Source organism: Pituophis catenifer, unplaced genomic scaffold (assembly GCF_029215685.1).
Source record: "Pituophis catenifer annectens isolate HBS135680 unplaced genomic scaffold, rPitCat1.0.hap2 SCAF_7, whole genome shotgun sequence".
Lineage (NCBI taxonomy): Eukaryota > Metazoa > Chordata > Lepidosauria > Squamata > Colubridae > Pituophis > Pituophis catenifer.
This window is the reverse complement of record NW_027256887.1, coordinates 13,380,855-13,396,563: the sequence shown is the minus strand read 5'-3', so window position 1 is coordinate 13,396,563 and position 15,709 is coordinate 13,380,855. Positions and strand designations below refer to the sequence as shown.

The 15,709-nt window shown below is 39.3% G+C and overlaps 1 protein-coding gene across 3 annotated transcripts in view; it reads right to left on the bottom strand.

The window, feature by feature from the left end:
• The window catches only part of ARFGAP3 (ARF GTPase activating protein 3), a 41,057-nt gene that overhangs the window by 17,062 nt on the left and 8,286 nt on the right, over positions 1–15,709 (bottom strand). The window contains exons 3-8 of one of the 3 annotated variants that reach the window (XM_070947951.1): positions 15,141–15,213; positions 9,719–9,850; positions 7,837–7,920; positions 3,639–3,720; positions 3,131–3,190; positions 2,382–2,426 (exon numbers count right to left, since the gene is read on the bottom strand). In XM_070947951.1, the coding sequence (XP_070804052.1) occupies positions 2,382–2,426; positions 3,131–3,190; positions 3,639–3,720; positions 7,837–7,920; positions 9,719–9,850; positions 15,141–15,213 (476 nt within the window). The remainder of the gene's footprint in view (positions 1–2,381; positions 2,427–3,130; positions 3,191–3,638; positions 3,721–7,836; positions 7,921–9,718; positions 9,851–15,140; positions 15,214–15,709) is intronic. The other 2 variants (XM_070947952.1, XM_070947953.1) reach the window with 2 other exon arrangements.

Here is a 15,709-nt window from a genome sequence, read left to right as displayed (position 1 = left end):
TATAATCTTCCAGAGAAAGGGAATCCTAGGCACCTGCTTATAAATTAATGCATTTCCAAAGTTCTGTATTTTTCAAGAAAAGAATTTAGTATAAAAAGGGAAATATGTTCCTCGAGAATGTCTACATAACTGTTTTTTTCTTAGGGGAAACTAAGATGACATTTTAACTTGAATAAAATAACTGAATATTTGTATACAAATAAATCAATTAAGTCCCTCAACAGTTTACCAGCTGACACCTTAAATAAATCTTTTTCAGAATTAGAAATCTATCCCAATAGTCTTTCCTCCAGTGTGGTAAATCTCACCAAGTTATCTTCATAAAGCCGAGATGGATCAATATCATATATCTCGGAGGTGAGCATTGTTATGATGATGCTTCCACAGATGGCAGTGCCTGGCCAGTCCTTACTGATCTCAGAATCCAAGTAGGAGCGGCCTGACACCAAGAAACCCCGGGAATATGGATGAGACTGGAAATCCCCCATTTTAAATGAACAAAAAAATCTGGAAGGAGGCAAGCTGAGTTGGTATCCTTGGCCAAGAAAATTACATAGATGCGGTCCTTAGGCCCTGAGCTTGATTTGGAAATTTCAGCCTTTATAATAATTCCTGTGCCACGTAGAAGTGAGGGCAGGGGAATTAACTTTTGCATTGTTTATGGAACTATGCAGGCCAAAATAGATACCTCTTGTTTTTCAAAGGAAATTTGAGTAACAATGGCATTAGGACTAGACCAGGGGTGTCCCACTCCCTTTTTAACAAGGGGGAGGAGTAACAATACGTCATGTGACAATGTGTCATCATGAGTTTGATACCCCTGGACTAGACTAAAGGGTACATGGCATATTATTAGTGGTGCAATGGTTAGAATGCAATATTGCAGGCTACTTCAGCTGATTGCCGGCTGCCAGCAGTTCGGCAGTTCAATTCTCACCGGCTCAGCCTTCCATCCTTCCAAGGTCAGTAAAATGAGGACCCAGACTGTTGGGGGCAATATGCTGACTCTGTAAACTGCTTAGAGAAGGCTATAAAGCACCGTAAAGCGGTATATAAGTCTAAGTGCTATTGCTATTAATATTACAGCAAAAAAAAATACATATTTATTACTACCAGTTCTGCATATGTGGCTGATCGTCATTTTACTGCACTTGGACAGCGTAAGTAGAAATAATAACAGAACAGCTGGTGTGTGTGTGTGTGTGTGTGTGTGTGTGTGTGTGTGTGTGTGTGATTAAAAACAATGGATTGCTGAACTAGTAGAATGCCACTATAGAGTAACCAGTTAATTTCATATGATTCAATGGATGGAAAAGCTAAGAGGGAGCGAAGGCAGTTGATAAAAGTAAAAGGAATGAGAAGGAAAAGAAGAGGAGATAATTAATACATAGAAAAAATACAACCCTTGAACAAAACCAGATAGTGATTCTGCAAATCATGAAATTTTGTACCTCTAAATATTAACTTAGTATAATATAGTTTTAACTTAGTATAATAGTTTTAACTGTTTATGAACAGATCTCCAAATAAATGAAAGCCAGAACATAACACTTCCCTAGATCTAATACACAACTCTGTCAGGAAAACATCTGACAAAGAAGAATTATGGGAATCTCAATATGGGAATCCTGAATATTTTGAGGCAGTGGTCAGAAGCTTTAATGTTGTATATATTTATTGCCAAAATAAACTTAGAAGAAATTATGCCATTTCTCACCAAGTAAATCCACTTTTGCCAAAAGATTTAACTATTCATGTTATCCACAACTATCACTGCTGACCCAGTAAATGGATCAGATTAAGAATTAAATTCTGTATACCACTCCAAACTGCTGAAAGGAAAAAAAAAAAAATAAGAAAGCACTGAACATGTAGTGCTTTGTTCTATAAAAAATTGAGAAAAAAATATGGCGTCACTTCAGTGGCAGGAGAACATTGAATCCCCATATAAGAGAATAGAATAGGATTCTTTCTTAAGGTTGAAGGCCAGTAAGCTGACTGGCCTACAAGCAATAAACTATTCAGAAAATGTAACAAATAGGTATCAACAGATAACAGAGCATTCATCATCTGTTGCCAGTTTTCTGTCTAGTGACCTGCATGCAAACTAGTTTTGGATCTACATATGAAAGCCACCTCAAAGATACAACATGTTAAAATATGGGGCTACCAAATACATCTCATTGCTCTTTAGTTACATCAAGAAAAATAGTAAAAAGGTAGGTTCAGAAGCAAGAGAAAATTTAAAAAGAAATTAGAAGCATGTAGATATATTTGCTGGAACTGCTAATACAAACTAAGTAAATTAATATAATGTTCTATTCCACAGAAGTATGTGGAAACTGAAGCAGCAAAACAGGGTAACTAAAACATCCAGTCACCTTTGTTAGGTGCCGTGCCTGAAGTATTTACCTTCTCCAAGTAGGCTAAAATAAGAGATAAAAATATATATATCACTAACTAAACAAACATATGCATTTATACAAGAATGCAGCTGCATTGATTTGAAGAGCCAATTTACCAAACTCCCCCTCACCCACACCCCAAGAAATAGCATATGGTTCCAATGTTTGGGAGTTGTGCCATTTCAGAATGAAGGAAGAAACAATTTAAATTTCTCCATCTTGCCAGAACATGTTAGCATGTTTCTGATCTCCTAAAAGGAAGTGCGGTTGTATTCTGTTTGTTCATTTAAATTTTATATAGCTTAAACATGGATGCAGCATGTCAACTGAAAAACAAACATCAGGAATGAAGACTCAGAATACTCTAAATGGAAAGGTATTTCTAACTGAACTGCAAAAATTCTAAACAGAATACCCAGAATCGTGGCTCTATTATATGATGCTAATCACTACATCCTCAGATAAAAACAGCTACAAGTAAGCCAGATGCTACCGGAAGAAACTCGTGTTCTAAAACATGTCTCAGTAATGTATGTGTAGCAATAATGTGTACATCTGACTCATGGCATCTTCTGAACTCTTGTAATAATTAGCTGTTTAGGGCTAGGATAATTATTACTATGAAATTGCTGACAAGTCAGCAAACACAACGTAAGATTTGTACTGTTTTGTCCATCCTGCTGCATCTGTAGACATTCAGAGATCTTTTCTTCTGTATTGTTTACCTAAAGAAGCTTCAGGCGATACACTAAGGTAATCAACACTTGGTCCATATTCTGGATCTTCTAGAAATAAAAGAAAATCAGCAAACATATAAATGATAAAGATTAGTACAGTTCTAAATCCTTGATCTACATACAGTCAACTCAACTTCCTGTTTTCCCAGTCAGTCAACTTCTGTTCTTATCTATTTGAATTAAAGACAGTTTCAGTATGCTGAAAATTTATCTGGATCTGAACTGATTATAATAGGCAAATTTAAAGTATATTTTTATCAGATACAGTCATATTTCTAGAACTTTTCATGTGTGACAATAACTGGCATGGGTTATAAAGCAGCAAAACTCATTTAGTTTTGTGTAAGTAATTTTGTATATGTTTTTAAAAGCACTACAGTTGATAAAAGCTATTTATGCAATGATCTTATAAGAACACAATCAACAGGATTTAGGAATTTTTACATATTCGCTACATTTTGTCACACATTTTAGAAATGAAGTTGATAAACTATACCATCTTTGCTTTCTGAATTGTTTTCTGAAGAATTCTGCTGTGGATTAATTGTTTCCTGTGGTAATGATTCCTGGTCAATAACCTACAAAAGAGAAAGAAAAAAAACACAAGTTATTAGCAGTGTTGAAGTCCAAAGAATTAAAATTAAGCTCATCAGAATTAGTTTAGGTGCAGACTAATATTCATGTATATAAGATATTAAGATATTATATGTTAAGAAGTTTTATTTTTATTTTATTTTTATTTTATTTTTCAATTTATATACCGCCCTTCTCCCTGAGGACTCAGGGCGGTGCACAGCCAGAATTAAAAACATGAAATACAAATATTTTTGCTGACAAAAAGTTTTGCTGACATCTCATTCAGAAATGCAGCTGAAAAATCATATTGGATATGAATAATGAGGAAGTTTTAGTTTCAAGTCCCAGGTAGTGAGTGTAGTGAAATATTTTACTATCAATTTGCTTATACAAAAAAATACATTTAGTCTGTAAGATTTCTTCTAACCCAAATTAAATGGATTTTTATTTGATCAGACTTATATTGGCTTTAGTGAGCATGTGAAGAGAGACCGAGAAGGCGTTTGAAGGGAATTCAACTGAGAAGAAACAGGACAAGGAGAGAGGAGACAGCAGAAGAGTTAGGAAGGTGGAAGGGCTGCTGACAGTTCTTGGGAGTGATGCTCACTGCTCACTATGTGACAGATATTGCTTGTTGCTGACCTAGTTCTGAAATAGGTTCAGGGGACAAATAAAGCAGCCAACTTTTCAATGAGCAAGTTTGCAGAGTGAACAAACAGGATCTTTTTTGGCATAAAGACAAACAGAATTTCTTTTATGACCTGCAGAGAATGTATCATGTTTGCTTTCCTTCCACAAACAGAATTTATACATGCTATAAATGAAGGCTGATTGCTCTCCTGGAAGATAAGGTAAAGCATCCTGAGGCAAAGCTGTTTGTTTTCGATTTTATCAGGGAAAATTATGAGCTCTTGGATCAGATATACTGTGTTTCCCTGAAAATAAGACCGGGTCTTATATTAATTTTTGCTCCAAAAGATGCATTAGGGCTTATTTTCTGGTTAGGTCTTATTTTGGGGAAAATATGGTACTAAATGCATCCATTTGGCTGACAATCTTAACTGGGGCTTATTTTGGGGGTAGGGCTTATATTATGAGCCTCCTGAAAAATCATGCTAGGACTTACCGTATTTTTCGGAGTATAAGATGCACCTTTTTCCCCCCTAAAAGGGGGTGAAAATTTAGGTGCGTCTTATACACCAAATGTAGCCATGCCCACCCACTGGCCCCCACCCTTTGGCCTCTGCCTCCCAGCAGTTACCTCCTTGCAGCAAGCAGCAAGAAGAAACAGTTCGTTTAAGCTTCAGCACAGCCTAATTAGCACAAGTTGATTGGATCGGCCTCCTGACTCTCAGCTGTTTTGCTCTCAGCTGTTTTGCCTGTGCCTCTGCTGCTTGCTGCAAGGAGGTAAATTGCTGGGAGCAGTTTTTTTTTTCTTGTGCTAATCAAGCTATGCTGAAAACGAAAATGAAAGTAAAGCAGGCTATTTGCTGTTTGCTGCAAAAAGGCAAAATTGCTGGGAGGCAGAGGCAAATTTCTTTTTCTTGTTTTCCTCACCAAAAAAGGTAGGTGCATCTTATAGTCTGGAGCATCTTATACTACGAAAAATACGGTATTTTCTGGTTGGGTCCTATTTTTGGAGAAACAGGGTAGGACACTCTTGAAGAGGGAAAATGGCATCAAGGAACATCCCAGGACAAAGAAGGTAGTCAAATGAAAAGAATGAAAAGGAGGAGGAATGTGATGTGTGTATAGGTGTATGTGTATATATGGATTAGAGAACAAACAAAAGTATACAATATCATCAAGAGAGTAAAAGAATAGGAACGGAAACGGGCTGGTCACATAGCAAGAACTGATGGCAGGTGGACCAAAGCTGTCATAGAATGGATCCCACTTGGTAAAAAGTGTCCACAAAAGAGACCTAAAACAAGATGGATCAATGGCATCAGCAAATATTGTGGGCCCCATTGGCAAGATGATGATATGAAGATGATGATGATGATGATAGGCATTTAGAAAATAACTTCTTGGATCTAGTACAGATTTGTCAAAAATAAATTAGGCCAAGCGACTATCTCTAATATGACCACGGGATTGTGATGGACCTAGCATATTTTGATTTCAGCGAAGCATCCAATAAATTCCCCATTAGGTTCTACCAGAGAAGCTGATAACATGTGAATTAGAACATTACTGCCACTAGATGAAAACGAGATGGCTGAACAACTGTAACCAATGGATTAAGCTGGAAGGTGTTGGGTTGCTTATCACAGGACTTTGTTCTAGGCCAGAGGTAGGGAACTATGGCTGGCTCAGGAATACTGGGAGTTGAAGTCCACAAGTCATAAAAGGGCCATAGTTCCCTACTCCACGTAAGATTCAGGAGGGTCTGGAAATCAGCATAAAGAATTTTAGCAGGGTCAATGTCACTTCCGACAGGAAAAATCAAAGGGATAAGCGTAGGATGAGAGACCACCCTGGAAAGCAGTATTTACTGTTCCTTTTTATTCTACAATAGTGGCCAAAATTGTGGAAACCTTTTGGGAAAAGTGTATTTTTGAGGTTTGATGGCTAATAACACCACTTTTTGGGGGAATTTCAAGATAATCATATTCCACTGCTGGAATGGCCTGGGAATAGCCCAGACCTTAACCCAACTAAAAATCTATAGTCGACTAAAGCGACCCAGCAATAAAACCCAGTTAATAGAAGCAATCATTCAAAGAGCCTTGGTGGCGCAGCAGACTAAAGCACTGTTAAGTAACACCAGCTGCCTGCAATTATTGCAAGTTCAAATCTCACCAGGCTCAAGGTTGACTCAGCCTTCCATCCTTTCGAGGTAGGTAAAATGGGGACCCAGTTTGTGGGGGCAATAAGCTGACTTTGTATAAAAAAGAACACCGCTTAGGGGGGCCCGAAAGCCCTACTAAGCAGGTATATACAAAAGTATGAAGGCTATTGCTTAACACATTGTAAGCCGCCCTGAGTCTCCAGAAAAGGGCGGTATATAAATTGAACCAATAAATAAAATAATAAATAAATCTTGGTTTCACATTATAACAGCTGCAGAAGTAAAAAACTTGGTTCACTCCATGGGAAGACATTGTAAGGCCGTAAGTCATGCTAAAGGTTACCCAACTAAGTATTAACTGACATGGTGATAATTTTTGTAATATCTTGTGATAATTTTACTTTTTCACTTTTCTTCTTTATACTGTATTCTAATAGCAAATCCTTCATAAAAGTTATTGCATTACATTCTTGATTAAATTATCTTTCCATTGATATATAATTTTATGGTACTATTCCCAAAAAAAAGTGGTGTTATTAACTAGTTTTAGAAAATACACTTTTCCCAAAAGGTTTCCACAATTTTGGCCACTGCTGTAAATTGATCAGAATGTAGTGTATAGACCCGTGATGGCGAACCTATGGCACACGTGCCACAGGTGGCACATGGAGCCATGTTGCCTGGCACGCCAGCTCAGCTCCGGCCAGCTGATTTTTGGGCCTTCTGGGCCCACCAAAAGTAGGGAAACAGGTTGTTTCCTGCCTCCGGAGGGCCTCCAAGGGGATGGGGAAGGCTGTTTTCGCCCTCCCCAGATGCATAGAGAGGATCTGGAGCCAGGTGAGAAAGAAAAACAGGCCTACTGGGCCATCGCATGCCAGGAGTGGGGGGGGAGGGGGATTGCGCAAGCATGCACAGGACGGGGCATATAGAATTATGGGTGTGGGCACATGCACATGCGAAACCCCCCCCGCCCCCCCTTCCTGGCACGCGATGGCAAAAAGGTTAGCCATCACTGGTATAGACTATAGGTACTGTTTTAGAAAGGGCAATGATAAATTAAAACCCTTCCAAGATGACTGAGGGGCTGAAAAGAAAAACATAAGAAGAACTGCTAGAGACATTGATATATTTAACCTGGAGAAGACTTTGGGGAGACATGATCAACTTTCAGCATTTTACTATGACTTATGGGAATATATAAGGGATAAATCAGTATTTCAGGTGCCACTGAGAGATCTCTAATGATGTCCATGCCGTCTTACCTCCTATCATTCACATATAAGTAAAATTCCATCAAATTAAAAACTTTTCATTGATTCTATACCTGAGTAGAGACATGAGAGGCAAAGAAGTCTTCTTCTTTCTCCTGAGGTGATAAAGGAGGGGCTCCGGAGCCATCTATCCATAACTAAAATATACAATAACATAAACACAAGTGAGATGCTTGCCAGGATTCTTTGCTTTTTGTTTGTTTAAAGTGCTTGCGCTGCATTTTTCATCTGTTTCCTAACGTAGAAAAAAAAAATTGCACAACTGGCTTCCTGAAACAATTACACAATACTGGACAAATTGGCTGTGAACAAGATGAAATTGCCGATGCTTGTAATTGTAAAGGTTTAAGCTTTTTGGATCAAATTCAGAAAAGGTGATCTGGAGTGTACCCATTACAGGGAATCCTTGACTTACAACCATTGATTTAGTGATTGTTCAAAGTTACAACAGCAGTGAAAAAAAGTGATTTATGGCTATTTTTCACACTTATGACTGTTGCAGCATCCCCATGGCCATGGGATCAAAATTTGGACTCCTTGCAACTGACATGTATTTATGATGGTTGCAGTGTCCTGGTTGATGTGATCACCAGAGGTGGGTTTCACATATTTTTACCACTGGTTTGCCCCGCGCACACTTGCTTCACGCGCAAACGCCCTCCCGGCCAGTGGTCAAATGTAAAATTTGTTACTACCGGTTCTGTGGGCGTGGCTTGGTGGCAGTGGAGTAATGTGACTGGGTGGGCGTGGCCAACTATTTTTTTTTATACTTTTAAAAGCAATTTTTCTACAACCTTAAGAGGTTGCAGAAAAAAATGCTTTTAAAAGGCTCTGACGATCCCAGCTAAGTTGCCTGATCATCAGAGGCTTTTGTTTTCTTTTAAAAGCATTTTTTTTTTTTGCTTTTAAAAGAAAAAAAAGCCTCTGACGATCAGGCAACTCAGATGATATCATCAGAGTCTTTTAAAAGCATTTTTTCTACAACCTCTTTGGCAAAGAGGTTGTAGAAAACATGCTTTTAAAAGGCTCTGACGATCCCAGCTGAGCCGCGCGATCATGCCAGCCGCGCAATCGCACGGCTCAGCTAGGCATGGGGGTGGGGGCAGGGATTTTTGCTACTGGTTCTCCAAACCACCTGCCGCCATCGCTACCAGACCGGGAGATCTGGTTCGAACCAGGAGCATTTCACCCCTGCTCCCGGCCTTCTGCACATGCGCTTTGCTCAAGTGCATGCCTTCCACACATGCACCCAGCCTCAAAAACGTGGCTAAATAGGACGGCATAGTGCAGGGGCAGGTGGGTGCCCACGATCTCCGCTACCAGTTCACGCGAACCGGCTAAATACTACCTCTGGTGATCACCTTTTGTGACCTTCTGACAAGACAAAGCAAAGTCAGTGGGATAGCTAGATGCACTTAACAACTGTTTTATTAACTTAACAACTGCAGTGATTTAGAAAAGCTGTAAAATGGAGGCAAAGCTCAAAGCTAGTTAAATCTTGCTTAGCCACAGAGATTTTGGGCTTAATTGTGGTTGTATACTAAGGACTATCTGTACAGTTCTTTAAAGCAGAAGGACTTCTGCCCAGGATCTCAGCCCCAGCAGTTAGGCTCAATCATTACAGTCAAATGCAACAGTTTTTGCAAATTAATTGTAGGGATTCAACCAGGTGTATGAACACGGCCATACAACAAAAACAGTATGGTATATTTTATCTTTGCATATGAACTGGTTATATAAGCAGAAAAGCAAAGCTTAAAGATAATACTATTAATATTAAAAATACAATATGCTTTTTCTTTTCAAATTACCTGCAACATTTTGACATATATGATCATGATACCAATACCATATCATTTTAGCTTTATAAACAAACATTGAGATGACTGAACAACACAAAATCAGTAAGCACTGTAAAATATGTACATTACTCACATCTGTGCCATATTTCCGTGTTGCCTGAGCTGCAAGAGATCTAATCTTGTCTCGGTAGAGCTGTGCAGTACGACTGCTATACTTGGCATTGGTATCATTTGTGGTGCAACCATGCTGATGAAAGAATGCAGACTAAAAAGAAAACATTGAGAAGATGTGTTTTTTTTAAAAAATAAAATATTTTAAAAATCTTCAATGTCATTGCTGACTAGTTCATTTTTTCAGAAGGTTGAAGAATACAGAATAACAGAGTTGGGAGGGACCTTGGAGATCTTTTGCTCCCTTTCACAGTTACTGCACCAGAAACCACCTATTCTATACCTGTGCATTTGGTTTTTCTTGCCTAAGTACAAAGTCTTACTTTTCTCAGCACTGAATTGCTGTTTGTTGGATACGGCCCGGTGTTCAAGTCTGTCAAGATCCTTTTGGATCTTGAGCTTGTCTTCCGAATTGTTCGCTATTCTCCCACCAGCTTGGTGTCATCTGCAAACTTGACGAGTTTCAATTTTATCTCTTCATCTCAACCAGGGGTGGGCTTCAAAAATTTTAGCAAGGGGTTCTCTGCCTGGTTGCTGGGTGGGTGTGGCCATGGTGGGCGTGGCCTAGTCGGCCTCCTGCACCACAGTGTTGGGGGGGAGGGTGTTTTTGTCCTCCCTGGGCTCCGGATGCTTTCTTCAAGCCTCCGGGAGGGCGAAAACGGCCTCCCCAGGCTCCGGAGGCCCTCTGGAGGCCAGAAATGGCCCTGTTTCCAGCCTTTCCAAACTTCCAGTAGGCCCATTTTTCACCCTCCCCAAGCCTCCATGTGCACCCTGCACTTACCTGCATCCAAAACAAGCCGCTTGGGGACTCCTGGGAAGGGTGGGATGGGCGGGGCCAGCCAGGAGTGGGATTTGGGGGTTCTCCAAACTGCATATGATCTTAGCTAGAGGTTCTCCCGAACCCCTGCGAATCCCCAGCTGCCCACCCCTGATCTCAACCATGTATGAAGATATTGAAGAGTAGTGGGCCTAAGTAGTGGGCATCCTTCCATCCATGTAGTTGCATTGAGGACTTACACGTTGAGTATGATTGGTCAAACAGTTACATATCCAGCTGGTGGTGATGCTGTCTATATACCACATTTTTCTATCTTACCAAGAAGTAGCCTGTGGTCAAATGCTTTACTGAAGTCCAAGTATACTATATCCACCACATTTTCTTGATTCGTTAATTTAGTCATTTTATCAAAGAAAGCAATACAATTTATTTGTCATGACCTGCTTTTAACAACTCATACTGACTTCTAATAATCAGCTTTTTCACTTCTAGGTGCTCACAAATCAGCTGCTTGATTTTTCTTTTCCAGAATCTTCCCAGGCTGATTATGTCAGGCTGATTGGTCTCTAGTTTCTTGGGTCCATTTTTCCCCCTTTTTGAAGATTGGAACACATCAACTCTTTTCCAGTCCTCTGGTAATTTCCCCGGTAGTCTAGGATTTTTGAAATATATGATCCAGTGGTTCCGAAATTATGTCTGCCAGCTCCTTTTAGCATTTGAAGATTTTTGTTATCTTTTCCAGTTTCTTCTCTTCTCTTCTGCTGCCTCCAGGTACTGCCATGTTCACTAGCCACACTTCTTTGTTTTTCTTAAAGACAATGATTAAATTTGGCGTGTATTAGCTTTTTTGGCTGTTGCTACACACTGGTGGCCCAAATTCAAGTGATCATCCACTAGCATTCCAAGGTCCCTCTCACAGTTACTGCTTTTCAGCCAGGTTTTGCCTAATCTGTACTTTGGTTTTTCCTGCCTCGGTGTAAAAGCTTCGTTTTCTTACAACACTTGTTTTTCTTGACTGCCTTACAACAGTTCTAATTGCAACTGTTAAGTAAATGCTGCATGATTGTTAGACGTGACATCGTATGATTGCCATTTGTGATCTGCCAGCTTCCTTTCTGACTTTGCTTATTTATCGCAAGCCTGCAGTGAAGGTTGCAAATGGCAATTAGGAAACCACAGGAGGAGGATTGTAATTGCAGGCCTGATTGCCAAGTGCCCAAATTGCAATAATGTGACCGCAGGGATGCTGTGACAGCTGCAGCTGTTAAGTGTCTTCATTCACCACCATCGAAATTTCTGTTGCTGAATGAATAGTCGTTCACCGAGGACTACATGTCATCAAAGCTTATTCCCTAATAGAATTGTGTGCATCAAGAGAATTGATGATGTGCCATGAAGTGGATATCGACTCTTAATGACCAAACAGATGGACCTTTTCCAGGATGATCTGTCCTCAGCTGGCCTCTTTAGCTGTTCCAATAGTGCACAGATTCCCGCTGTGAGGTTGAGTCCATCCATTTTGCTGCTAGAACAAGGTTGAGCCTGAGGGCAGGGTCAAACGCATCATCAGTTTGGAATCCAATTGAACTATGTTGACTCTTATCTAGCACCAATTTGACTTTTCCGTTAGCAGGTCAGATTCTTGTATATAGGTAGCATAAAATAAACTTGTACTCCTTTTGAACTCTATCCCAGTTCCAGGTTTCTTGCGCCTGACATGAGTTGCTCTCTTTTTCATTCTGTATTTCCCAACATGATAAACTTCTCAATAAAGCTTGGTTGTTTGCATAATGTATGCAAAGTTTGATAAAGGTAGTCCTTGATGTACGACAATAACTGAGCTGAGACATTTATTAAGTGAGTTTTGCCCCATTTTGCAAACTTTCTTGCCACAGTTGTTAAGTGGATCACTGCGATTAAGCTAGTAATACAGCTGTTCAGTGAATCTGGCTTCCTCATTGTCTTTGCTTTCCTCATTGTCAGTTGCGTCCCTTTCTGGACCGGGATGCCTTGCGCACAGTCACTCACGCCCTCATCACCTCCCGTCTGGACTACTGTAATGCTCTCTACATGGGCCTCCCCCTAAAGAGCACTCGGAGGCTCCAACTGGTCCAGAATGCGGCCGCGCAGGTGGTTATGGGCACACCTCGTTACGCCCATGTAACACCTCTCCTGCGCGAGCTGCACTGGCTCCCAGTGGTCTTCCGAGTGCAATTCAAGGTGTTGGTTACCACCTTTAAAGCGCTCCATGGCATAGGACCAGGATATCTACGGGACCGCCTTCTGCCACCAACAGCCTCCCACCGACCAGTTCGCTCCCACAGAGAGGGACTCCTCAGGGTGCCGTCAGCCAAGTTATGCCGGCTGGCGACACCCAGGAGGAAAGCCTTCTCTGTCAGAGCCCCTGCCTTTGGAATGAATTGCCCCCGGATATTAGTAACATCTCTGATCTCCGGGTCTTTCGCTGTACCCTCAAGACCCTACTGTTCCGACAGGCGGGGCAGTCTAATTGAATGATTTTAAATTGGGTTTTAACTTTGGGTTTTAAAATTCGGCCAAAACTATTTAATGATTTTAATTAATTTTAACTATGATATTGTATATTTATGTTTTTAATTTTGGCTGTACACCGCCCCGAGTCCTTCGGGAGGACGGCGGTATATAAATAAAATTATTATTATTATTATTATTATTATTATTATTATTATTATTATTATTATTATTATTATCTTATCAAAAGGTCACAAAAGGTGATCACGTGACCCCAGGACACTGCAATTGTCATAAATATGAGTCAGGTGCCAAGCATTTGATCACGTGACCATGGAAGTGCTGCAATGGCCCTAAGTGTGAAAAATGGTCATAAGTTACTTTTTTTTCAGTACCGTTATAACTTTGAACAGTCACTAAACAAATTGCTGTAAGTCGAGGACAACCTGTAATTTGGAGCCTGGTCATTGGTGTCTTAAGTAAGAATTCTGGGTTGATTTATTCTACAATTCAATTCCTTATTTTCCTGGCTATCCTTGATATATCAGGAGTCTACCTCATCAAGACCGTTTTAAAGCATCAATACTCTTTTTATTTTTTCTTCAGGATCCAACTTTTGCTTCCATAGAATGTCACGGGGAAAACTATTGCCTGGATGATTCTAATCCTTGTAGGTATAGATGCAACCCAGCATCTGAGTATCTTTTCCAGGGTATTCATTGCTACTATAAATGATGACCTGCAGAAACATGCTGGTAGCTAGCTCCTTTAATGTTGATAGCTGATCCAAATGGCAGGAGTCATCCATTATTTCAGCACTATCAATTCTAAGACTGTTGCTAATCTGTTGTCATTAATTTGATTTTCTTTGTATTTCATTTTAGTTCCACTTTTTTACTGTGCTCCTTTATTTTCAATACTATGGCTTCCTGCCCAGGTTCCACATGAGGACAATGAGATCTCCATTTTATTAAGTACATTCCACAGCTGGATATTATCAACACAATTAAAGGTCTTTCCATAATCAATGAAGTACATATTTATTTTCAGTATTCTATAGTTTCTCAATTATTCAGTGTGCTTCAGTAATAATGTCTCCATTTATTTGCTGAAACCAGCATTAATATCTGGCATCTCCCTTTCCAAATATGGTCTTAATCTACATCGGATGCATTTGTTTGGCTAGCAGGTGAAATTAGGAATATTGTACAATAGTTTGCACTCTCTGTTAAGATTCTATTTTTGAACACTAATTTGCAGACTGACTTCTTCCAATCTTTTGGCCATTGTGTTTTTCTCCACATTTTCTGGCATAATATGGTTCAAACCTTTACCGATTCTTCTTCTATAATTGAAAATATTGAAAAAAAAAAATCCCTACTCTATTAAGCTAAGTAATATAGTAGCAGTATTACATATAAGAATTTGGACACATAAGTGATGAGATGAATTTAAAGTTTGTCATTTCCTATTTAAATAACTTTACCCAAGCATAGTTTCACATTTCTGATTAGTATCTATTAGTAGGACTGAATGCCAAAATTTCTGAACCTTTGCATTCCACATTAAAAATCTGCATAATTTAGGCAAAAGAGTATATTTTCTTATTTCACTCTTATTTTATTGCTGTTTTGGATAATTAGTTTTTTCTGATAAAAATTAGAATCGGCTATCATCCCAATATTATTGAATACCTCAGGTTTCACTTGGCTTAAAGCTAGATTTCCTGAAACCAGTGACAATCAATTTAACTCCCATTGCTTTCTAAAATGTCTATTCGTTTATCTGGATTCTATGCATACTAAGATTTTTATGAGTTACGTTTTGTGTATTTTCTATCCTTTGATATAACTGTAAAAAATGCTTAGGGCAGCTAACAGGGTACTGAGTTCAGCAATCTTGAAAGAAAGAAACAAATGAATAAGAAGCCAGAACTATCTTATTCATTTATTTTCCTGGTTTTCAAGATTGTGAAGGCATATGTGGCAGTTTGATCAAAGAATAGAAAATACATGAAATGTAACTCATAATATGCATAGAACCATGAAAAATCAGTTAATAATTACTGATTCCTAGCAACCAAGAAAAAAAGTCGAGCGAGTTTTAATGTACTTACAGCATTTGCATTTCCTCCAACTTGCATGCACCTCAACTGAAACCATGACCAGTTTGAGTCTAATTCTGTAGATCTAAAATCAAAAAATAGAAGTAATTTCTGAAGAACTATTTAATACCAATAGTAATAGCACTTAGGCTTATATACCTCTTCATGGTGCTTTACAGCCCTCTCTAAACAATTTATAGAGTCAGTATATTGCCCCACAACAATCTGGGTCCTCCTTTTACCGATCTCAGAAGGATGGAAGGCTGAGTTAACCTTGAGCGGGTGAGACTCGAACTGCCGAACTGCTGACTTATCTTGCAATACTGCACTCTAATCCCTGCACCACCACAGCTCTTTAAAAAAAACAACAACAAAGCAGCATATATTTTGAAATGCACCAAAAGCAACAAGGAGGCTTGGGGACATGTTAGAAATAAAACAAAAGCCAAAGAGGATACAGACCCATTGAAAAAAACAAGGTACCATATTTTTGGGACTATAAGATGCACCGGAGTATGAGACACACCAAGATTTCGAAGAGGAAAACAAGAAAAAAAAAACGTTTTTGGCCTCCCCAGGCC